The sequence below is a fragment of the Leopardus geoffroyi genome, chromosome B3, assembly GCF_018350155.1.
Source record: "Leopardus geoffroyi isolate Oge1 chromosome B3, O.geoffroyi_Oge1_pat1.0, whole genome shotgun sequence".
In the NCBI taxonomy this organism is placed as follows: domain Eukaryota; kingdom Metazoa; phylum Chordata; class Mammalia; order Carnivora; family Felidae; genus Leopardus; species Leopardus geoffroyi.
In genome coordinates, this window is record NC_059337.1 from 66,287,501 (window position 1) to 66,306,327 (window position 18,827).

At 36.5% G+C, this 18,827-nt stretch overlaps 1 protein-coding gene across 11 annotated transcripts in view; it reads right to left on the reverse strand.

The window, feature by feature from the left end:
• Positions 1-18,827, reverse strand: part of CDIN1 (CDAN1 interacting nuclease 1) — a 275,506-nt gene that overhangs the window by 214,647 nt on the left and 42,032 nt on the right. For 7 of the 11 annotated variants that reach the window (XM_045450102.1, XM_045450096.1, XM_045450104.1 and 4 more), the window contains exons 2-4: positions 10,492-10,537; positions 9,539-9,603; positions 2,831-2,891 (exon numbers count right to left, since the gene is read on the reverse strand). In XM_045450102.1, coding sequence (XP_045306058.1) covers positions 2,831-2,891; positions 9,539-9,603; positions 10,492-10,537 — 172 coding nt within the window. Of the gene's footprint in view, positions 1-2,830; positions 2,892-6,120; positions 6,277-9,538; positions 9,604-10,491; positions 10,538-18,827 lie in introns of all 11 variants that reach the window. The other 4 variants (XM_045450100.1, XM_045450099.1, XM_045450101.1 and 1 more) reach the window with 2 other exon arrangements.

Genomic DNA, 18,827 nt, shown 5'->3' on the forward strand with positions numbered 1-18,827 from the left:
TACTGATTTCAGTTTATTTTATCTTTAAAGACTTAACCAAAGTTTTGGTATAAGTGTTCCTTACATATAATATGTCTTGTTTAATATCTCATTCAATACTGTAGAGATATTAACAATAACAAACAACAATCCCTGTACTGTAAGATCACCATCCTTAGGCTTATCTGAAATGTTACCTATCAATTTAGTGAATAAAGAACCCAAGGAGATAACTTTTATTCTATAGGATCAAACAGAAAACAGGAATACTCAATCCAACAGTCATTTTAATTAGCTAAAAATGCATCTACTCATTTGGAAACATACTGTTTTCTTTTTGGTTCTCAGATCTTTTATTAACCATTGATTTAATTTCACCAGAAAATAGGCGTGTATTTTTCAAGAGCACTAACGCTCCCCTAAAACGAGCCTTTTCATCTTAGGTGTAGATAGCAAATGTTCCTCCTATATTATAACCATGAAATTTCTTGACAGTTTTTCAAGTTCTGTATTCATACCAAAATTTTATCTTGATTTAGTAACTAGACAAAAAGGCTGGCTTCATTTGTATGAACAGTTTTTTCAAATATGTATGTACTTGGATGCCCTTAAATTCCCCAAGTAGAAAGAAATGCTTTCCACGAAGCTGCTTATTCCTAGTAACCCACATCAGAGCTGACACATGAAAAATGGTGAAATTACTGAAGGTAGTCCAGCCTGAATAAGGACTACCTTATTAGTTCAGGTACTTGCATCTCCCTAATTTTCATATTAATCATGTGTCCATCTTTCTCTGAAATAGGGCCATCATGCTTCATGTCAGAATTTAGCATGTAAGTAAAATTCATAGCGCTTCAAATCTCACTTGAAAATATTTGTGTGGAGAGAACAGAATGACTGATCTTATTATTACTAACAAAATGAGATTTCCTAAAATGGTCATTTCTAGCCTGGAAATAGGAAAATTAGTATTAAGATATTTGTAAAATCGATGACGACCACATCTAGTCCCTGCCCAAGTCAACAATACAGTGCGCCTGTTTAAGAGAGCTACTACGCACTGTAATGTACCAATGTCATATATTTCTCATCAATTTTTACAGTTTCCACTGATTAAATATATATTGACTCATAAAGCATTACCATCACATCAATTGTCACCAGATGCAAGCATATGTCCTTTAAGCCTTAACTATCATATAAAAATGGCAGCTTGGTTGTTGAGAAGCCATAATCTGGTCCGAGTTATTCCCAAATTTCCCTAATGCAGTAGCAGTCAATCAGAAAGTGCTATTATCTCTGTACTAATCTGCAGCCAAAGGAGAGAGAAAAAAAAAGTCTTTAACAACTCTTTATTTTCTTTGGCTAAGTATTCTATATATTCATGGTAAATAACAGCTTTACCAATACAGGAGAAAAATGTGTTAGTGGCTAAAAATTTTCCGTATTACTAGAAGATGGAACTTGAGGTCAGCCAGATAAGCAAGGCTCAATGGAAATATCCACTAAACATTCAAATGAATGTAAACTGCTACTATGTAAAACTTATGTATGCCAGCAGTATCATCATCTATAACAATGAGTACCATGCTTGCATCATGTTATTTCTAGACGCTGTTAGCTCACTCTTTCTTTTCATAAGGGACGATCACTAAATTCCTAGTTACAGCACAGATACCTCAAGTTGTGAACGGAATCAACTCGTAACAAACAAGTCTGAAGACATTTAAAAACCACTTTGCTTTAGAAACAGAAAAAGTATGGTTTGCAAGGAAGAGAAGTGCATTTTATATGTTAAGTGTCCTATCAGATTGTGTAGACACTGCCTCAACTATTAAAACCTTCTAGTAACTGATAGGTAATTGCTCATTTGCTGACTGTGGTGGTGCAGAGCAGACAGAAGCTGCGAGAGAAGCCATCCTTCCTTGCCCATGTAGCAAGTACAACTCGCTGCTGCCACAGCACTTAATGCATGCAGCACTGAGTCATCTTTAATGCACACACGCATTCTCTGCCTTGCTGCTATGTTGCCCATTATAACACAACACAAAACCAGTGCACACTGCATTCCGCCCCTGTGAGGTTTGCATAAGCAGCTCCAAGTGAGACTAAATCTTGTATTGCTCTCATTACAGCGGATAAATATTTCAAAGTTTAGGAATTAAATATTTTATTCTTTGGTATGCTCTCGGCCACTATTATGAGCTTCTCACAGCTTCTTCATTCATGGGAAATCTTTAGGGTTTCCTTTTCTAAATGTAAGACTATTATTTGTTTCCCCCAACAGAAAGAGATCAGAGTTAACAAGTAAGTTCAATAAATCACTTTATATTTGGTGTTACGAACAACAGTATGCTTCTTCATATAAAGAGACTTTTGTATAAGGCATGTATCTTTTATCATTATAAAAGTTTGCTAACAAAAAAAAATAAATCAAGTAAACATTACAGTTTTAAGTAAACAACGTCTCTCTTTATTTTCATAATAGCACAGATTTTATCGGCCATACATCTCTTCACTTTACACAGGTATTTCTCACACTAAATTAAGACAACACATCCAGAGAAGAGCATGTCTTGAGCTGTTTGGTTGAAATTTCCCGCAAAGAAACCAAGAAGCTGTTTATACATTTGCCTTAAAAGAAGGAGACTAATTATGTGAACTGACTTATTAATATATGAAGTTCTTTGTCCAATTATTAAAACTACAAAGAGACTGGGGAGCAATTTAAGTGTCTAATGCACCTCAAAATCTCTTTTTTTAAGGTTAATTATAATTCTAAGCAAAGCTACTCTAGATAGGCCCCTTAGGTTTTCGGCAGGTTTAAGCAAAATAATAACAATAACATTACCTCATTGGCCAGCTCCAGGAGCACTGGGGCAGCTCCATTTCTTCCCACTCCATTCAGGTACCTAGACAGACAAAGCCAAGTGGTAATGTAGTGACAAGAAAAGGCCAGCATAGACTTGTCAGCATCCCCTGTGTGTACACGTTTCTCCTCGGCAAATGCCACGCTCAACTCTAGTTAAAGTACGTTACTGTCATAGGAAAGCATTAAAGGGAAAAGGAAAACAAAAACAACTCACCTCAAAACCACTGGCAACTAACTAACTGAAGTTGGGGGCACGAAGTATGAGCGCATCGGTCTCCCTTGTTTTCACCTCCTAACATGGGACAAGGAAGCGATTTCAAAAAGAACTGTCCCTAACACCCTGGCTTTATTATACCTCAATCACGTTATGGAAAGGAAGTAAGTTTGCTCTTATGGTTTGAAAAAAAGGCATCCATGCACCCATCGCACCTTTTTATTTTGTTTCACAGCACTGGCTGACACCTTATTAAGAAACAAATGGAACAGACTTGTCATCGGTGGGTCAGCACACCTTGTTAGGCAATACAAGCCATCACCTTATCTGCCCTGCATTTCCGTCATAACCTCTATCCCTCCCATTCCCTAACCTAGCTGAAAAAATAACAACAACAACAACAACAAAACCTCTCCAAATCCATCCTAGACATGGAAGCCAGAATGATTTTATTTTTAAATAAAACTTTGGATGTGCCATTTTCCCACATTAAATCTCAAGATTAAATTATAATCACCCAAGACCTCTTGTAAATGTCTTCATGATCTGGTTCCCACCTACTGTCTTTGGCCAGCTTCATCTCTAGTCATTGTTCTGCACTCCAGCCTTCACCTGGAGAACTCATGATTCAGCTTACATTTAACTGTCTTCAATCTACCAGAAGCTAGGAGTAAGTTAGGTGTCCCAAGGTGCAATCGATGAGCTCCTTGTACATCTCTCCATTACTTAACAGAGCATATTGTATCTGCCTAGTTACTTGTTTACCTCAACCCATTCCCCAGTGTAAGGGTGAAAGCCCAAAGAGAATAGAGGAATTGTATTTTATTCAATTTATTATGCCTAGAACAGTTCTTGGCTTATAATAGGTGATTGCATTATACACATTATTTTTTTCTTCAATAAATGACTGATTTAATAACTTTCAACAGCCATATTGGACAAGAGAAGAGAATTAGGTATGGATATTTTCTCTAGAATATGCCATTTGAGTGAATAAATTAACAATATTTGTTTGATAGTAGAAATCAAACTCAACATGAGACCTCCCATATAACTAACGTAAGAATATACTAAATTATGTCATTTCACAAATATGTTTATGAAGATGTATGATTTTTCTATAAAATAAATGGAATAAAAGCAAATTATTCAAGGTAGGGAGTCTCAGGATCATTAAAACTTCAAAATAAATTTAGTAAGTTCATTTCCCATATGTTGGGGACTTTCTTGAAAAAATTATTTAGGAATCTAATTGTGAAATAAGCACTTTCAGAAAAAAAGACAAAAAAAAAAAGGTAGCAAATGCGGTTTAGAGAAAGGTCTCTGGGAAACAGTTTAGCTCAGAATGTCACACAGCTCACAATTTCATTGCACTCACAGGCCTGCTCAAGGAACAACCAAAACAGTTCAGTCAAGTCTGACCAACTAATCCAGTATTCATAACCACCAAACACGCACATTCGTTAAGGGTTCAGATTTCGGGTCAGATTAGTTAACTCTACACTGGTATTAGGATATCTTTATAACTTTCTACCTAACATTCATTTATCCCACAAATACTTGTGAGAGATAACTCATGTTGGGCCTATTCCAGGTTCTGAGGAATCAGCCGGGAACAAAACATCCATAGTTCCTGCCATCACAGAGATTATATTTCAGTGGAGAGACGAACAATGAGCACACAGAAATAATATAATGTAATAATTTAATGTTATATACTACAATAAAATGTAAACTTAGATGGATTGGTCAGAATGCCCATCTCTAAGGAAGTGACACTTAGGTATAGGCTCCTAAGAAAGAAAGCAGCAGGCCATGGGAGGAAGAATATTCTCAGCAAGAGAACCCTAAGTGCAAAGTCAGGAATATGCCTGGGGTATCTGAGGACCGGGAAAGGTTCTAGTGTGACCACAGCAGAGCTTTGAGAGCTGATAGGGAATAATGACAAAGAACAGCTAGACCTCAGACCACTGCCTATGCCAGAGAACTGTTTGGACTCAAAATTATATGTTTTATGTAAATGTTGCATTAACCATTATCCTGGTAATGACCAATGGAGAACGTCTATTAGGTTTAAAGAAACAGGAGATGGTTAAACAATAACCCACTATATCTGTATAGAAACATGTTCACTCTTAATATAGTGGACATTCCTAATTATGGGCTTAAGCGGCCTAGTTGCCAAGAAACAAAACCCCCAGGGTACTGATGTAACCCATCTGGGCTCCCTCAACCAGTAAACAGTAAAGGTCTGAAATGGAACCCTATCTGCCAAGGTCTACTGAGGTGCCTTCATATGTTGAAAAGGGTGGAGCTGATTCTGACCATATTTATTCTCCAGCCTGTTTCCTAACTCTATCCTGCAGCACTTCAGGAGTACTGGGGAAAAGAAATTAAGTGAAAATTACTTTGAAGTTGTAGTTGTCCTTTCTGGGAACTTTAACTGTCCTCAAGTGACACATTTTATTCAAATGTTTCGATATGCCATCACAGAGGCATGCTAATTACAGAAAACATTCAGTAAGGACATGATCAGAAATTCCTAGTGCTACCCTTCTCTGCATCCCCAAAGTATCTTGTGCAAACGTGCAGTGTAGACTTTTCATACCTTTATAATGGTATGTTTCTCTCTCCACTTAGACAGGAACCTCCTTGAGAGAGACCTACACAAACAGATGCTGAACCTTCATCCAACAGATCCTTAGCAAAGAGCTGCATTATAATTGAGATAGAAGGATGGGATTCTGAATACCACATTAAGGTGACCTGGGCCATCTTCCTAATACCTATTTGCAAATTAAAACTACTTTGCACAGAAGCGATGTGTCATCCTCTAGCTTTGCCAGAGGAGGACCAAGAAGTGTTTATCTTGTGGGTGAAACCATCCTCCCAAGATCTTCATAGAAGGTCCACTTTATGTTTCTTTGAGTGTGAAAGATTCATTAGCATCTAAGATTAAAATAACATGTACAGATTTAAAATATTAAAGGCAAAGTTATTTGATCTTTATTATTTTCATAATAATAACTATAGTGGTAGAACTTCAAAAACCTACCAAAATCCTATCCTAAGCTTACGGCTGAGTGTCACCTTTGTTGATTCTACCTTTAAAATTTCTGGAGCCCATCTCCACGCATGCAGCTGTTTTCCCACTAAAACAGAGCAGTTGAGGGCAGGCACCATGTCTTATGCACACCTGTATCCTTGATTCCTGGCATAGTAGATGAGACACAGGGAGTGCGAAGTAAATTGTGCTAATTAAATAAAAAAAGTGGTTCAAATTTTCAGAAACTACTTATGTCACGTAATGTCGATAACATATTTGAGCTAGCCTTTTTTCCGTGTGAACAGCTGAATGAAATTCAATTGATCTAATTCTCTAAAGCTCATACAGCTGGCCCTCAAACAGTGTGTGCTGGGAGAAGGGAAAAGAGAGGAGACAACATTTCTGAACCTTGCTACTGATGGGGACTTGCAAATATGACCACTGGTGAATGTGTCTCTGTGAGTGCACACCAAGCCCATGTGCAACAATTTAGATGGAACGAAATAAATTTTGCCAGGTATGTTTTCTGTTTGGAAATAAAATGCCGTTCACACAGGGAGAAAGAACAGAGTTGTTTCCAAAATGAACACAGAAGCTGTGTCTGCACATACACAACATGAAGAATTGAGGAAATTTCCTCAATAATTCAAAAGCTTGAGAAAATATTTTCGGCTGATATTTGGATACTTTGAATTTTCAGTTAACCATGATGGAATCACACAGTGGATTATTATATGGCTTATAAATACAGACTTCAAATTCTGAATTGAGATCATCTCAACACTAGCAAGAATGCAGAGACACAGAAATTCTCTGACAGTGCTAGTAGGAAGCCATCACAATCTTTGTAGACAGTAATTTGGGAACATAAAATAAAATCCTTATATACTCATTGTACCAGTAATTACATATATAGAAATCTTAGAAAACTAATCCAAAACGCAAATACTTACGTACCAAAATGTTTACCACGGTATTATTTTTATATTACAACACTGAAAACATATATGTTCAACAGAGTTATAATTCAGTAAATTTCGACACTTTCACATGATGAGGTAATGCAATCAATAAAATGTTTGCAAAAAGCTCTCTACAGAGTAATATTATGTCATAAACATTTTTCTAAGTATAAAATCCAGGATTCACAATAGCATATACAGTATGACCTCATCTATATGAAAATGGATTGACAAAAGGCTAGAATGAAAAATACCACTGTGGTTATCTCTGGCTGCCACAATTATGGGCAATCATTCATTCCTTTTGAGACCATCACAAATGTGTTTAATTTCTATAATGTGCGAGTATTACTTTTTTCAAAGAAAAGGAATCAAAGAAAGTGTTAACATTGTCAAACTGCTTAAATATGTCTTGATATAACACAATTTGCCTTTATCACAATCAACTGGAAAACAGAAATCTTTTAAGGCCAATTTACCTCAGAGAATACAGGGACATTTAACCATCACATTGACAAGGGGCCTGTACGGTCAATATGTCTGAAAGGTGACAATATAGCCCATCTCCAAGCACAGAGTACAGGGCAGAAAGTCAGGAAGCAGGGGGGTAAAGTAAGAAACTGGTGAGGCTGCTTTCTTATTAGTCTGTCCATTATAGCCCAAATCTCACAGTTTTGTTTCAAAATGTTGTGACTCCTTGAAACAACTGAGATTCTCACGTTTAAATAATTTAAAGAAATACAAATATATTCTCATTATTGCTCACTCAACTGTGCATCACTGAGTAACCATATTTACAGGGAAGACTTTTATTTCTGGCTTGAGTGACTCAGATAATCCAATACAACATGTTCATACTTTGATAATTAAATGTACTTTTAAATGAAGCTAAATGTTAAAAAGCAGCACTTAGAGATCTCAGCAATCATCTAATTAAAATGGCCTTTTACAACAATGAAAATGATCGTCAGAGGACAGCCCCGCAGCCTACTGGTGGATCTCCAAATTTCTAGGGAATGCTCTATTTTCTACTGCTTATGTCAACAAGGCTTTAAAGACTGGACATGTCGTACTTTTATATGATGGCCTAAGACAGTAACTTTTACAAACAAAATGTACTTTTTGACATGGAAGTAACTGTCCAGTCTTCCTTTAGAGAGTATGGATTCCAACTGGATTCCAAAGCACTTGCTGACTTCATAGCACTTTGGGAGCCATTCTTCAGTTTTTATTGATGATTAAGGTTCTAACGTTAACTGTTGGTGTCACTGAGGAGGGTATAATTGTTGAAAAAAATTAACTCAAACTTTACAAAGACTTGTTTAGAGGGGAATTCTCCTAGACACAAAAGTGTGTGTATGCGTGCGGTGTGTGTTATCTTTAGTGGATGCCACTACTGAAAACTGAACATAACTCTAATATATGGTATAGGGTGTAATTTTTTAAAAGGATAACTTCAATAACTTTTTAATAAACACTTCTCAGATCTTAAAAAATGACTTTACAGAAACATGATACCAACATTGAATCTAGATATTCATTTCATTCATAAAATATTTGTGCATAAAATCATTCATCTAAAATTGGTGGTGTCACTCTCACCACAGACACGTTGATCTGTCAATCTTAAGTGTAATACCTTAAGAGCATATTTCAGACAGTTTTCCTTTCCAATATGTCCTTGAAATATTTAAGAAACCAACCAACGATTCTAATGCAATCCATTACCATTTATGGTTGTAAATTATTCAGTCATATCACAAAGACAATAACCTTTTTAGAATCTTTTTAAAAGAGCTATTTTAAAGATTCTGTTTTAGAAGAGAAGTTGAAAACTATTTGTAATAAACTAGGCTGAAATTAAAATATCCCCTGGACACTATGTTGTTGATTTAATATCCAGATTTTCTTTTTGAAATACAAAACTCCATTTAAAATGTGACAGTTGTATATTACACATCGTCATACGTCCTTACTTGACATGTCTTTTTTTTTAATTCTAAAATGGAAAGCCCAGTACCTATGAGTGTGCAACCAAATGCAAATAGAAGTGCAACCAAATTCAATCTTATTTTCGAATATATTTTTTGACTTGCTGATCTAAGTAAGAAATAAAACTTGGTTTGAGAACTTTCACACATATATGTAGATATGTGCACATTGACGTACGCGTCTATACAAGATACACACTTAGAGCAAGTTTAAAGTAGCCAACTGAGATTTCATAATACTGTAAGGATTTCTTACACAGTATACGCACATACACCCAATCAAGACGGTCTCACCATATTCTTCAAACATAGCATTTGAGAAATCACTCAAAGATATACCTGAAGTCTTAAATAAGACTTATATCACAACGCCTTGGAATGTTATACAATTAATCTAGTAACCTAATTTATTCATAATTATTATTACAATTAATAGGTGCTATGATACCCTCTAGTGGGGCAGGCAGGTCATACCTCTGATAATAACTTTCGATCGCCTCTGAAGTATGATGTTTGGCATGTGTTCTTTTGATATGTTTCTGAAACAAAACAAAAAAGATCTTTATGTTGTGTCACACATCAGGTTCAAGAGCAGAATGACGTATTCCTTCATCCCAATGTCTAGCACATAAGGCCAGCTGAATAATAGTTTGGGGATCTGGGTGGCGGTGGGTCTTTTTGCCTTCTACTCTATGAAGCTATGCATTTTAATCCCTGCCGCTTGGCTGGGATGTCTTCAGACCGTACCACAAGGTACAGTATACATGTAAAAGCCAACGGGGTCACAGTAATTGAATCTAAATAAGTTTGCTTAGGGTTGCAGAGGGCAAAGAAAAACTTGTTCCCTCTTTCAACCTTTGTATTAATTTTCCCTCAATTCAATTCCATCTAAGTCCTCTGCACTCTAGTTTTACAATCCAATTGCCATTTTTAACCAGGAAGAACATTGCTTAAAAACAACTTATTTGAAAACTACAAAAAGTAATTCCATAGAGACTTGCCACTTGACTGACACCTGTCATCTCATGATAAATGACTCCATTTTCTGCCTCTCTTGCCTTCTGCCACTCCAGCAATGGTCATTTATCATCATCTCTGTCAGCAATGGAAAGCGGCACTGACAGTGCAAGTCAGCAAACATTTAGCACATGGAACCACGCAACACAGGGAAATTATTATTGTCAGAATAATAATGGTTTAGCATAATTTATTACAGGTCCACCAAATAAGCAAAGGCTAGATGTTATTAGACAGATGGATGGGTAGGCTTGGCAGGCCTCCACTGAGACGCAGGCGGTGCTCGATGTGGAAAGGAGAACATCCTCCAACCCAATCAGAGAGCTGGCAGTTCAATTACAAAGAAATAAAGGGACATTCATCATTCAATTAGGCACCTGTCAACCCTCACAAAGGAGAAAACTTCTAACCTGGTACTCCTGGGAGAAGATGCTCAGCAGAGTGGCCTGCGATTGACTGGAACAAATAAAAGAAGGACAAAGTTAATTACTGGAGTGCACGGCAAAGAAACAAAAGAGAAAGGAGCTTCAAAGGTAGGCCTGCTGCCCTGTAATCTAACAGAACATGAAAACAAGTGTGGAAAAGTTGTTCCAGATGAACACCTCAAACAAAGGCTTCCTGCTGCTAGGTCAAGGAGAGAGAAAAAGGGAAAGGGAAAAATATGGATGGCCTCACAGCAAACTATCATACAATTTAGATGTTTTTTAACTTTAGAATGATTATGAATCCTATCTGCAGCATGTAGCTATGTTAAAGGAGACCAAAAGGAGGCAAGGTGTATTTCCATCAGTAAATGGTAAGGGTGAAACCCCATAAACAGTGCAGAATGTGCAGTTCACATACTGGCAACATCCTAAATTTATTTTGTTAGTGGACACGTATCCTCTTCCGCAGCTATCTTGGAGTCAGGGGAACAAACTTTAGTCTTCACCGGAAGTAGCACTGAGAAACCACCGGAACATTATTACAGACACTAGCAGGGCTGAAAACAGAGGTCTGCACAGCAGAAAGCCGAGGTCCTTGGAGTCCGTCATTCCCAAAGACTGCCATAAGCCTTATTCATCTAAGACTCCACACAATGTCAAACACCTGGCAGTGAAGCAACCTGGAAAACATTCTTCCCAAGTGGGAATTTTCCTCTCACAATTGTTAACATTGAGAAATGGAACAGAATTTTTTTTTTTCTCTAAAAAGCAATCAATATCCTACTGCTACTCTTTTTGATTGCCCTCTGTAGATAGATCTACCTTATCATATCTTGAGAACAATTAATTATTTCTGATATATTTTCCTACTAAATGCTATCTGAACAAATTACAGTGTTAATAATTTGACTTTTATAGTACACCAAAGCACTATGAATAATTAAAAATTTTCTATGCATGAATGAAACCTCTTAAGCTCATCACAGGTAATTTGGAGAGTGTGAAATAACAATGACACCATATTTCTTTACTTGCTGCCACAGTGTTGTCGTCTTCTGTATACCAACATAGATTTGGCTTCTAACTCCTTTTCATTCTTATCAGATTACCAAGAAAAAAAAAACAAAAACAAAAACAAAACCACGATAAACATTCATCAAGGAAAACTGATAGTTACTAAAGAACCGTTTCAATAACTCAAAAGCCCTAAGTAATGATTGGATAAAATTATAAACTCATTATAATCCAATTTTTTTCAATTTCCCCTTAAAACTAGAAACCATTCTTTGAAAGAGCCAATTCTAACATCTTCCTATTATTCCTGGCTTGCGTGAACTTCATAGGAAATCACATGCCCCAGGTAGGGTTTCTGACAACAAACTTCTGAAAAAAAAAAAAAAAAAAAATTGCAAAATTAAGCCCAAATCTTTATAAGCTACTGAATAAGTCAATATGTTAGATATTTATGTGCAATAAATACACATCTCCTCATTATACTGCAAAATATAGTTAGGTTAGCCATTTAGTGATAAACAAAATATTAGTCTCTAAGTATCAGAAAATATGATGGAAATAAATGTGCTTGTATAGGCAAGTTGGGGACCAATGAGCAATGGCCAATGACTAATGAGGAGGAAACAAAACTGTGAATAAAACAAAAGTGTATGTGTGGACACCAAAAATGGGAAGGGTAAGAGACAGCTGGAGAAATAAACCCAGGAATAAAGACTCCAGCATGATAAGATGTTCAGGAGTTGAGGGTACTGTAAAAATGGAGGATGAGATCATGTCTTTATCCAGGAAACTACCTTTAAAACTGCTTAGAATTCAATTCAGCTGAAGCTGTGGACACAGCCTATGGAGCAACCCATTTTCTCAATGGCCAGAGGGGTTAGAGAGAAGATTCCAGGAAGAGGTAAAAACTGGTCTCGACATAGAGTAAATGATCTACTTAATATAGTAACAAAGACAGACAGACAGACAGACCTGGGTCCAAAATGCTTTGGGTTTGGGTGACAAGACAAAGCTGTATAGGGCTGAATGTCATTTGCTGGGTTTTTGCCAATCAGACTATGTGTTTGTTCCTCTATGTGCTAAGCTTATAGAAGAGTGTTCTGAACAAGGCTCACACCTTAAAGAGCAGGAAAGTATTACTGCGACAGAGACATTGATTGACTCCAGTGTATATTACTTGTTACTTTCCTCCAGAGTGTTAATTCTGATATACCAAAGGGAAAGAGGCAAGTGGAGACAGCCATCACAGTCTTCAGGGGTACAGCCACGAAGGGCTTCCCACATCTGCCCTTCTCCCACTGCAACCTCCCAGTGTTTGATTTGACTGGCTAAGAGGGCAGGAGTTTTGGAATAAATTCAACAATCAGTAGGTTCACAAGGAATATGGCTTTTAACCAAAGAAGAGGGGAGAAAAAGACAATATATAACTAAAAAGTCTATCTTGAGTACAACAATCAGTCAGCAGTATTCATTGAGCATCTTATAATGTCCCAAGGTCATGCATAAGGAGAAATATGCCATCAAAAATTTTAAAAAAACATTAAAGGAAACATTAAGTAATTGACTTACAGACTTTCAACATGTACATGCAAAAAAAAAAAAAAAACACAAAAGGCAAAAATTAGAACACTGTCAAGTACCAACATATTTTTTAGGGATCTAGTGAAGCAAATCACACTCTGAATCTCACTTATTTCAAGACTACATTGGCTTTGGAGCCTATATGCGTCACTAGCGTATACGTGTTTTAAATTTACATGTTCAAAAATACAGTCACTTATTTTGTACAAATGCCCAAGATATATTATTTAAAACCTCTTCAAAACTCAGTTTTGTCTTTTTTCCCATGCTGCCCTCCCAGATTAAGCACCTCACCCTGCAGCTGTCTGGGAAAAGAAGAGCAAGCTGGTGGACCCCTAGACTGGCTATGTAAAATGTTGCCCGAGTCACGTGTAAGTGTCTGCATGAGCAGTAGCAGTCATGTTGCAGCAGCGGGGAACAAGCACGAGGTCAGAGCCGAAACAATGAGCATCAGCAGAGACGATGGAAAAAGCCCAGGTCCTTGAGAACACTGTTGAGCTGCTCAAGCAACCATGAATTGCACTGAGCACCCTCCATACTTCTTCTGAGTAATAATATATGCCTTTTTTAAAAAATCTTCAAAAAGAAGAAAGAAACCCACCCAGGTGTCTATGTGCCCTGGAAGAAGGAGCCATAATGGAGGGAGAATGAGAAAGGGTACTCCATCATGACGGCACGTGCATGGGGTGCAATACATGGAAAGAGTTCTAATTCTCTTAACTGGTAGGTACTATATTTGGCTTCCTTAACATTGTCCCTCTGCTTGTCGCTGTGTCACCAAGTTGATGTGCCCAGAGATCATAAATTGGGGGGCAGGGGGGTGTATATGATTTTTACATATAGACTTTAAATACTGATGGGGTACTACATACCCTCATTTTATGTTGCATTCAGGACTCTTCAAACGCCAGGTATACGACAAGGCAATATACCAGCTCCCCATTCAAAATTTAACTTAACATGTCCACAAATCCATCCAGCTAAGATACTCAGTAACCTGAAGGATATTAGAGAAAATGAACATCAGAGGGTTTCATGAGTGCTGCAGAGACTAAGAGCAGAGCTGAGCACAGACTTTGTGGCAATGCAACTTTCATACAAGGAGGAAGTCCTCAAGTTCCCAGGTGGAGACTTAAAAAAACAGAATCTTAAGGAAGAAGATACCACACATTTTATGTTCCTCCTCTTCTCAAATACCCAACCTCTGAAAAAAAGACCATAAAAAAGTAAGTACCATTACTTAATTTTCAAGTTCCTTTTGCTACAGAATCTGGGAAGCTTAAATGTCTACACCCTACTGAGCTCAAAATTCTCTGAGCAAAATAAATATTATTTCTGGGACTCAGAAAGCAGTAAACCAATTAAAGGGACATGAAGCAGGATACTCCTACAAACCAAGAGACTTGCAGACCTCCCAGTTACAAGCTGCAGCCTCTCTAAGTCTGTGAAAGAGCACAATGGAACACTGGCTCTACGTGGTTAATGATGCAGAGTACTGGTCAGGGAAGGTCTTCTATGAAAGCAATGTATCCACCCTCCCTCGCTCCCACCTTCCTACACACATACGCACAAATCTGAAATGGAGAGCCTCCCCACCCCCCCACCCCCCACCGCCGCTATGCAATCAAAATGAAACTGCCTTTCCAACACTTCCCAGAAATCAGTTCTACAAGGCAGGTATACAAGTACCCCCATTTGAGCATTTATATCATATCACGTTACACTCCAGACAACCTGCGAGGTAGGCATTGTTGATTTTTTCATAGAAAATTGAAGCCATGGGATGTCAAGCATTTTGACCAAATTCCATGGCCTCAGACAATATTCCCTTTTTTAAAAAAATCAAACTGCAGTGTTCCTTTTACCAGCTACATAAAAATGCTGTTCTTTTTTGTGTTGAAATATAAAAGAACTATTGAATTCAGGAAACAGTCTAGGATTAAAAAATTGTTGGGTAATTTCCATTATTCTCCCTGCAGCTAAGGTATGTTTTGTTAATAACCACACCATTGCCTGAAGTGTCTCTATGTGAATGCATACATGTCTTTTGCTCAAAATGTTATTTACTGCATACAAAGCAGCTTTAAATCCTTCCTTGAACAACACAGTATAAATAACCCAATCAGTCTTCTCTATAGAGGACAACACCCTCTACAAGTGCTAATTTTATTAAATAATATTTAATGAAGAGTTTCTTGGTTATAAAATAGTATGCATTCTATGTAAAATGCAGAGATGTCCATTGTTAGCATTCTGACATGAATCTTTCCTGTGTTTTTACTCTGTGTCTGCTCTGTGTGTGTCTATGTGTCTAGACACACACATTTTAAAAATTATGTGTTTTGAACATATCTTGTAAAATACCTTCATTATGTAAGATATTAACATTTATATTTGCTATTACATATTTCTCTTTTTAAACTATTTTTATTGTGAACAAGACACATTTCTAAAAAAACATGAAATAGTGGGTTAGTATATAAAAAACAAAAACATACAGAGCCACTAGGTCAACAGATAGAACACTGCTAGCACCACAAAAAACACCCTATTCAATCACCAACCTTTCCCTCTCACAAATCAACCCGATCTTTCTGTTAATCTCTGTCCTGCTTTTCTTTGTAGTCTTACCATCCAAATATGTATCACTAAGCTGTACAGGTTAGCTTTGCCTTGTGCTAACTTTACATTAATGGAACCACAGTGTGTTCTTCTGTATCTGGCTTCTTTCATGCAACAGTATGTCTGTGAAAGTCATCCAGTTATTTTCAGGGCAGTTAAATTGTTTTCACTGTTATACAGTGTATTCTATTGTATAAGTGTATACCACATTCGTCTCGTCTCTTCTATTGTTGATGGACATCTGAACTGGTTCCAGTCTTTTCCTAATGAAAATAAGGTTGCAGTAAACAATCTTGCCCATCTTTATGTGAAATAGTGCTCGCGTTTCTAATGAGTATATATATAGAGAAGTGAAATTCTGAGTCATCTGACATACACATTTCTTGCTTCCGTAGATAACTATCAAACAGTATTTCCAAGTGTTCATGACAATTTTAAAGTCCCACCAGCATTAAAGGACAGTCCCCATTGCTGAGCATGCTTGTCACACTTTCTTTCAATCCATAGCTTGTCTTTTCATTTTCTTTACGAAAAGAAGTGCAGAAGCCTTTAATTTTGATGAAATTCAATTTATCAATTCTTTGACTATTCACACTTTCTATATGTCTTTTCTAAGAAATCTTTGCCTACCTACAGTCATGAAGATATTTTCATACATTTTCTTTTAGAAGCCTAATAATGTTAGCTTTTACATTTAGGTCTATGGTCTATCTTAAATCTGTACATTAAGACAGGAATTGCAGTTTGTTTTTGTTCTTTTCGTAAAAATATCTAATGACCACATACCACGTGCCTGCCAAATTATCACTATTGCCTTTGAGGAAACCAAGTATCTGAGGGTCTATTTTGGGACTTTCTAATCTTTTCCAGTAATTTATACATTTACCTTTACACAGATACCACATTGCAGCTAAGCCATTTAAATTTAATGTAATTGCTGATATATCTAGGATTAAGTTGATCATCTTACTGTCTTACCCACCATACACTCTCTATCTCTCCTTTCTTAGTTTTCATTGGTTTAATACTTACTCTTCACTATTTGAACACCAGCAACTTGGAAGTTGTACATTCTTTACAAGTTATACTATTTTTTTACTGATTATCCTACATAATCACATGCCTCCTCAAATGATCAAAATTTATTATTAATTAGTGATGAACTGCTTCCTGGAAAATACAGGAACTTTATGATACTATCTATAGTTCTCCTCTCCTGTAATATAAGATAATATGGGCGTTGTTTTAATTCTGCATATATCTTAAAATCACTAATATTGTTTTATACAGTCTCTGTTTATTCAGATATACCAACATGTAAACCATTTCACTGCCCTTCATTTCTTTCTTCTCCATTCTTCCTTCTGGAGTAACTTTTGTTCAGTAAATCCATCAGTACAGATGTGTAGGTGATACCAAATTTTGGCTCTTTCAATGATAAATGTATCTTATTTCTCTATCTGGTTTCAAGAGTTTTTAAAAAACCTTTAGTTTTTAGGATTTTTAATTACAGTATTTTGTAAACTCCTGCTAAGAATCTGTTGAATTTCTTATATGTGGCTGGATATCATTCATCATTTGGGGAATATTCTTAACTGTTATTTCTTCAAACATTGCTTTAGCAATCTCCTCCTCCTGAGACTACAAATACGTGTACTGAGCCACCTTACTACATCCTCCAACTCTTACTCTCTATTCATATGTTCCACCTTTCTGTTATTCTTTGCTATTCTATGTTACATTCTGGGTATTTTCTTCTGTTCTATCTTCCAGTTCATTAAGTCTCTCTTCAATAATGTCTAATTTGCTGTTAAATCCATCCAAATTTGGTTTGTGTATTTTCCACTTGTAGATTTTCTATTTGATTATTTTCCAAATAAGTCCCTTGTAATATGCTTCAATCTTCTTAACTCCTTCAGTAAAGTCCAATTATAAAAATGCTATTTAGCATTACAGTAAGTAGAGACCCTGTAAGTCTATTTCTACAGCTTCCACTAGCTTTCATTCATGTTGTCATGTCTACTTATGTGACTGAATATCTCTCACTATATGTCATTCTACTTGAAAAACTGGTTTATAAATAATTTGAATACTAAAATAATGTTATCTTTCTCCAGAGATAATTCTGATTTGATTCTGGGAGCAAAAGAGGTCTAGGATCAGCTTAGTCCAATTTCAGGCAATAATCTTGGGGGCCAAGGAGGTGAACCTCAAAATGACATGTAGATGTTTTACTTTCAGTTCACATTTACTCCTAGGGTATAGCTCTTTAGGGTCCCATCTTGAAGTTTGGGATATTTAGAGCAGCTCCCACCTTGGTGGCCCCTGCTCCTTAAACCTTGTCTTCTAGCCCTACAAAACTATTAAAAGTTCTGCTCAGGACTTGACTACATCTCATGAAAAAAACCATTAAATTAGAATTCAATGATTAAATAGTTCCCTAAAAGCCCTTATTTTCAGAAATTAAAAAAAATGCATTTCAAACTAACTCATAAAGAAGAAATCATGATGGAAATAACAAAAATACATCCAATTAAGCAATAACGGTGCTACATACCAACAGCTGTAGGAAATCTATTTCAAATATTAGATATTAGTGTGAAAAGAGAAAGGAACTGATTTTATTCTAGGAGATTCTAGCTAACTGGAGATCTTAGCAAATAAATTAAAATTGGAAAATATAAAAGAGAATCAAGAAAGAAGAATCAAGGGTACCTTGGCAGCTCAGTCAGTAAAGCACCCAACTCGATTTCAGCTCAGGTTATGATCTCACAGTTCTTGAGACAGAGCCCCACATCTGCAGGTGTTAGCACAGAGCCTGGTTGGGATATTCTCTCTCTTTCCCTCTCTCTCTGCCCCTCCCCCACTCATCCATTCTCTCTCCCTCTCTCTCAAAATAAATAAACTTAAAAAAAAAAGAAGAATCCAAGAGGAGTTGGATAAACTGACCTTTAAGATTCCTTCCTGCTCTAAGTCCTGCCCCATTCCAAATGTTCTGATTTAGTTAAAGTCTTAAGTATCTAGACTTATTTCCTTTCTAATTTATTTAGGTATTAATTTTTTAGAATAAGTCATAACATAAATCAGATAAAGAATAAAAAGCC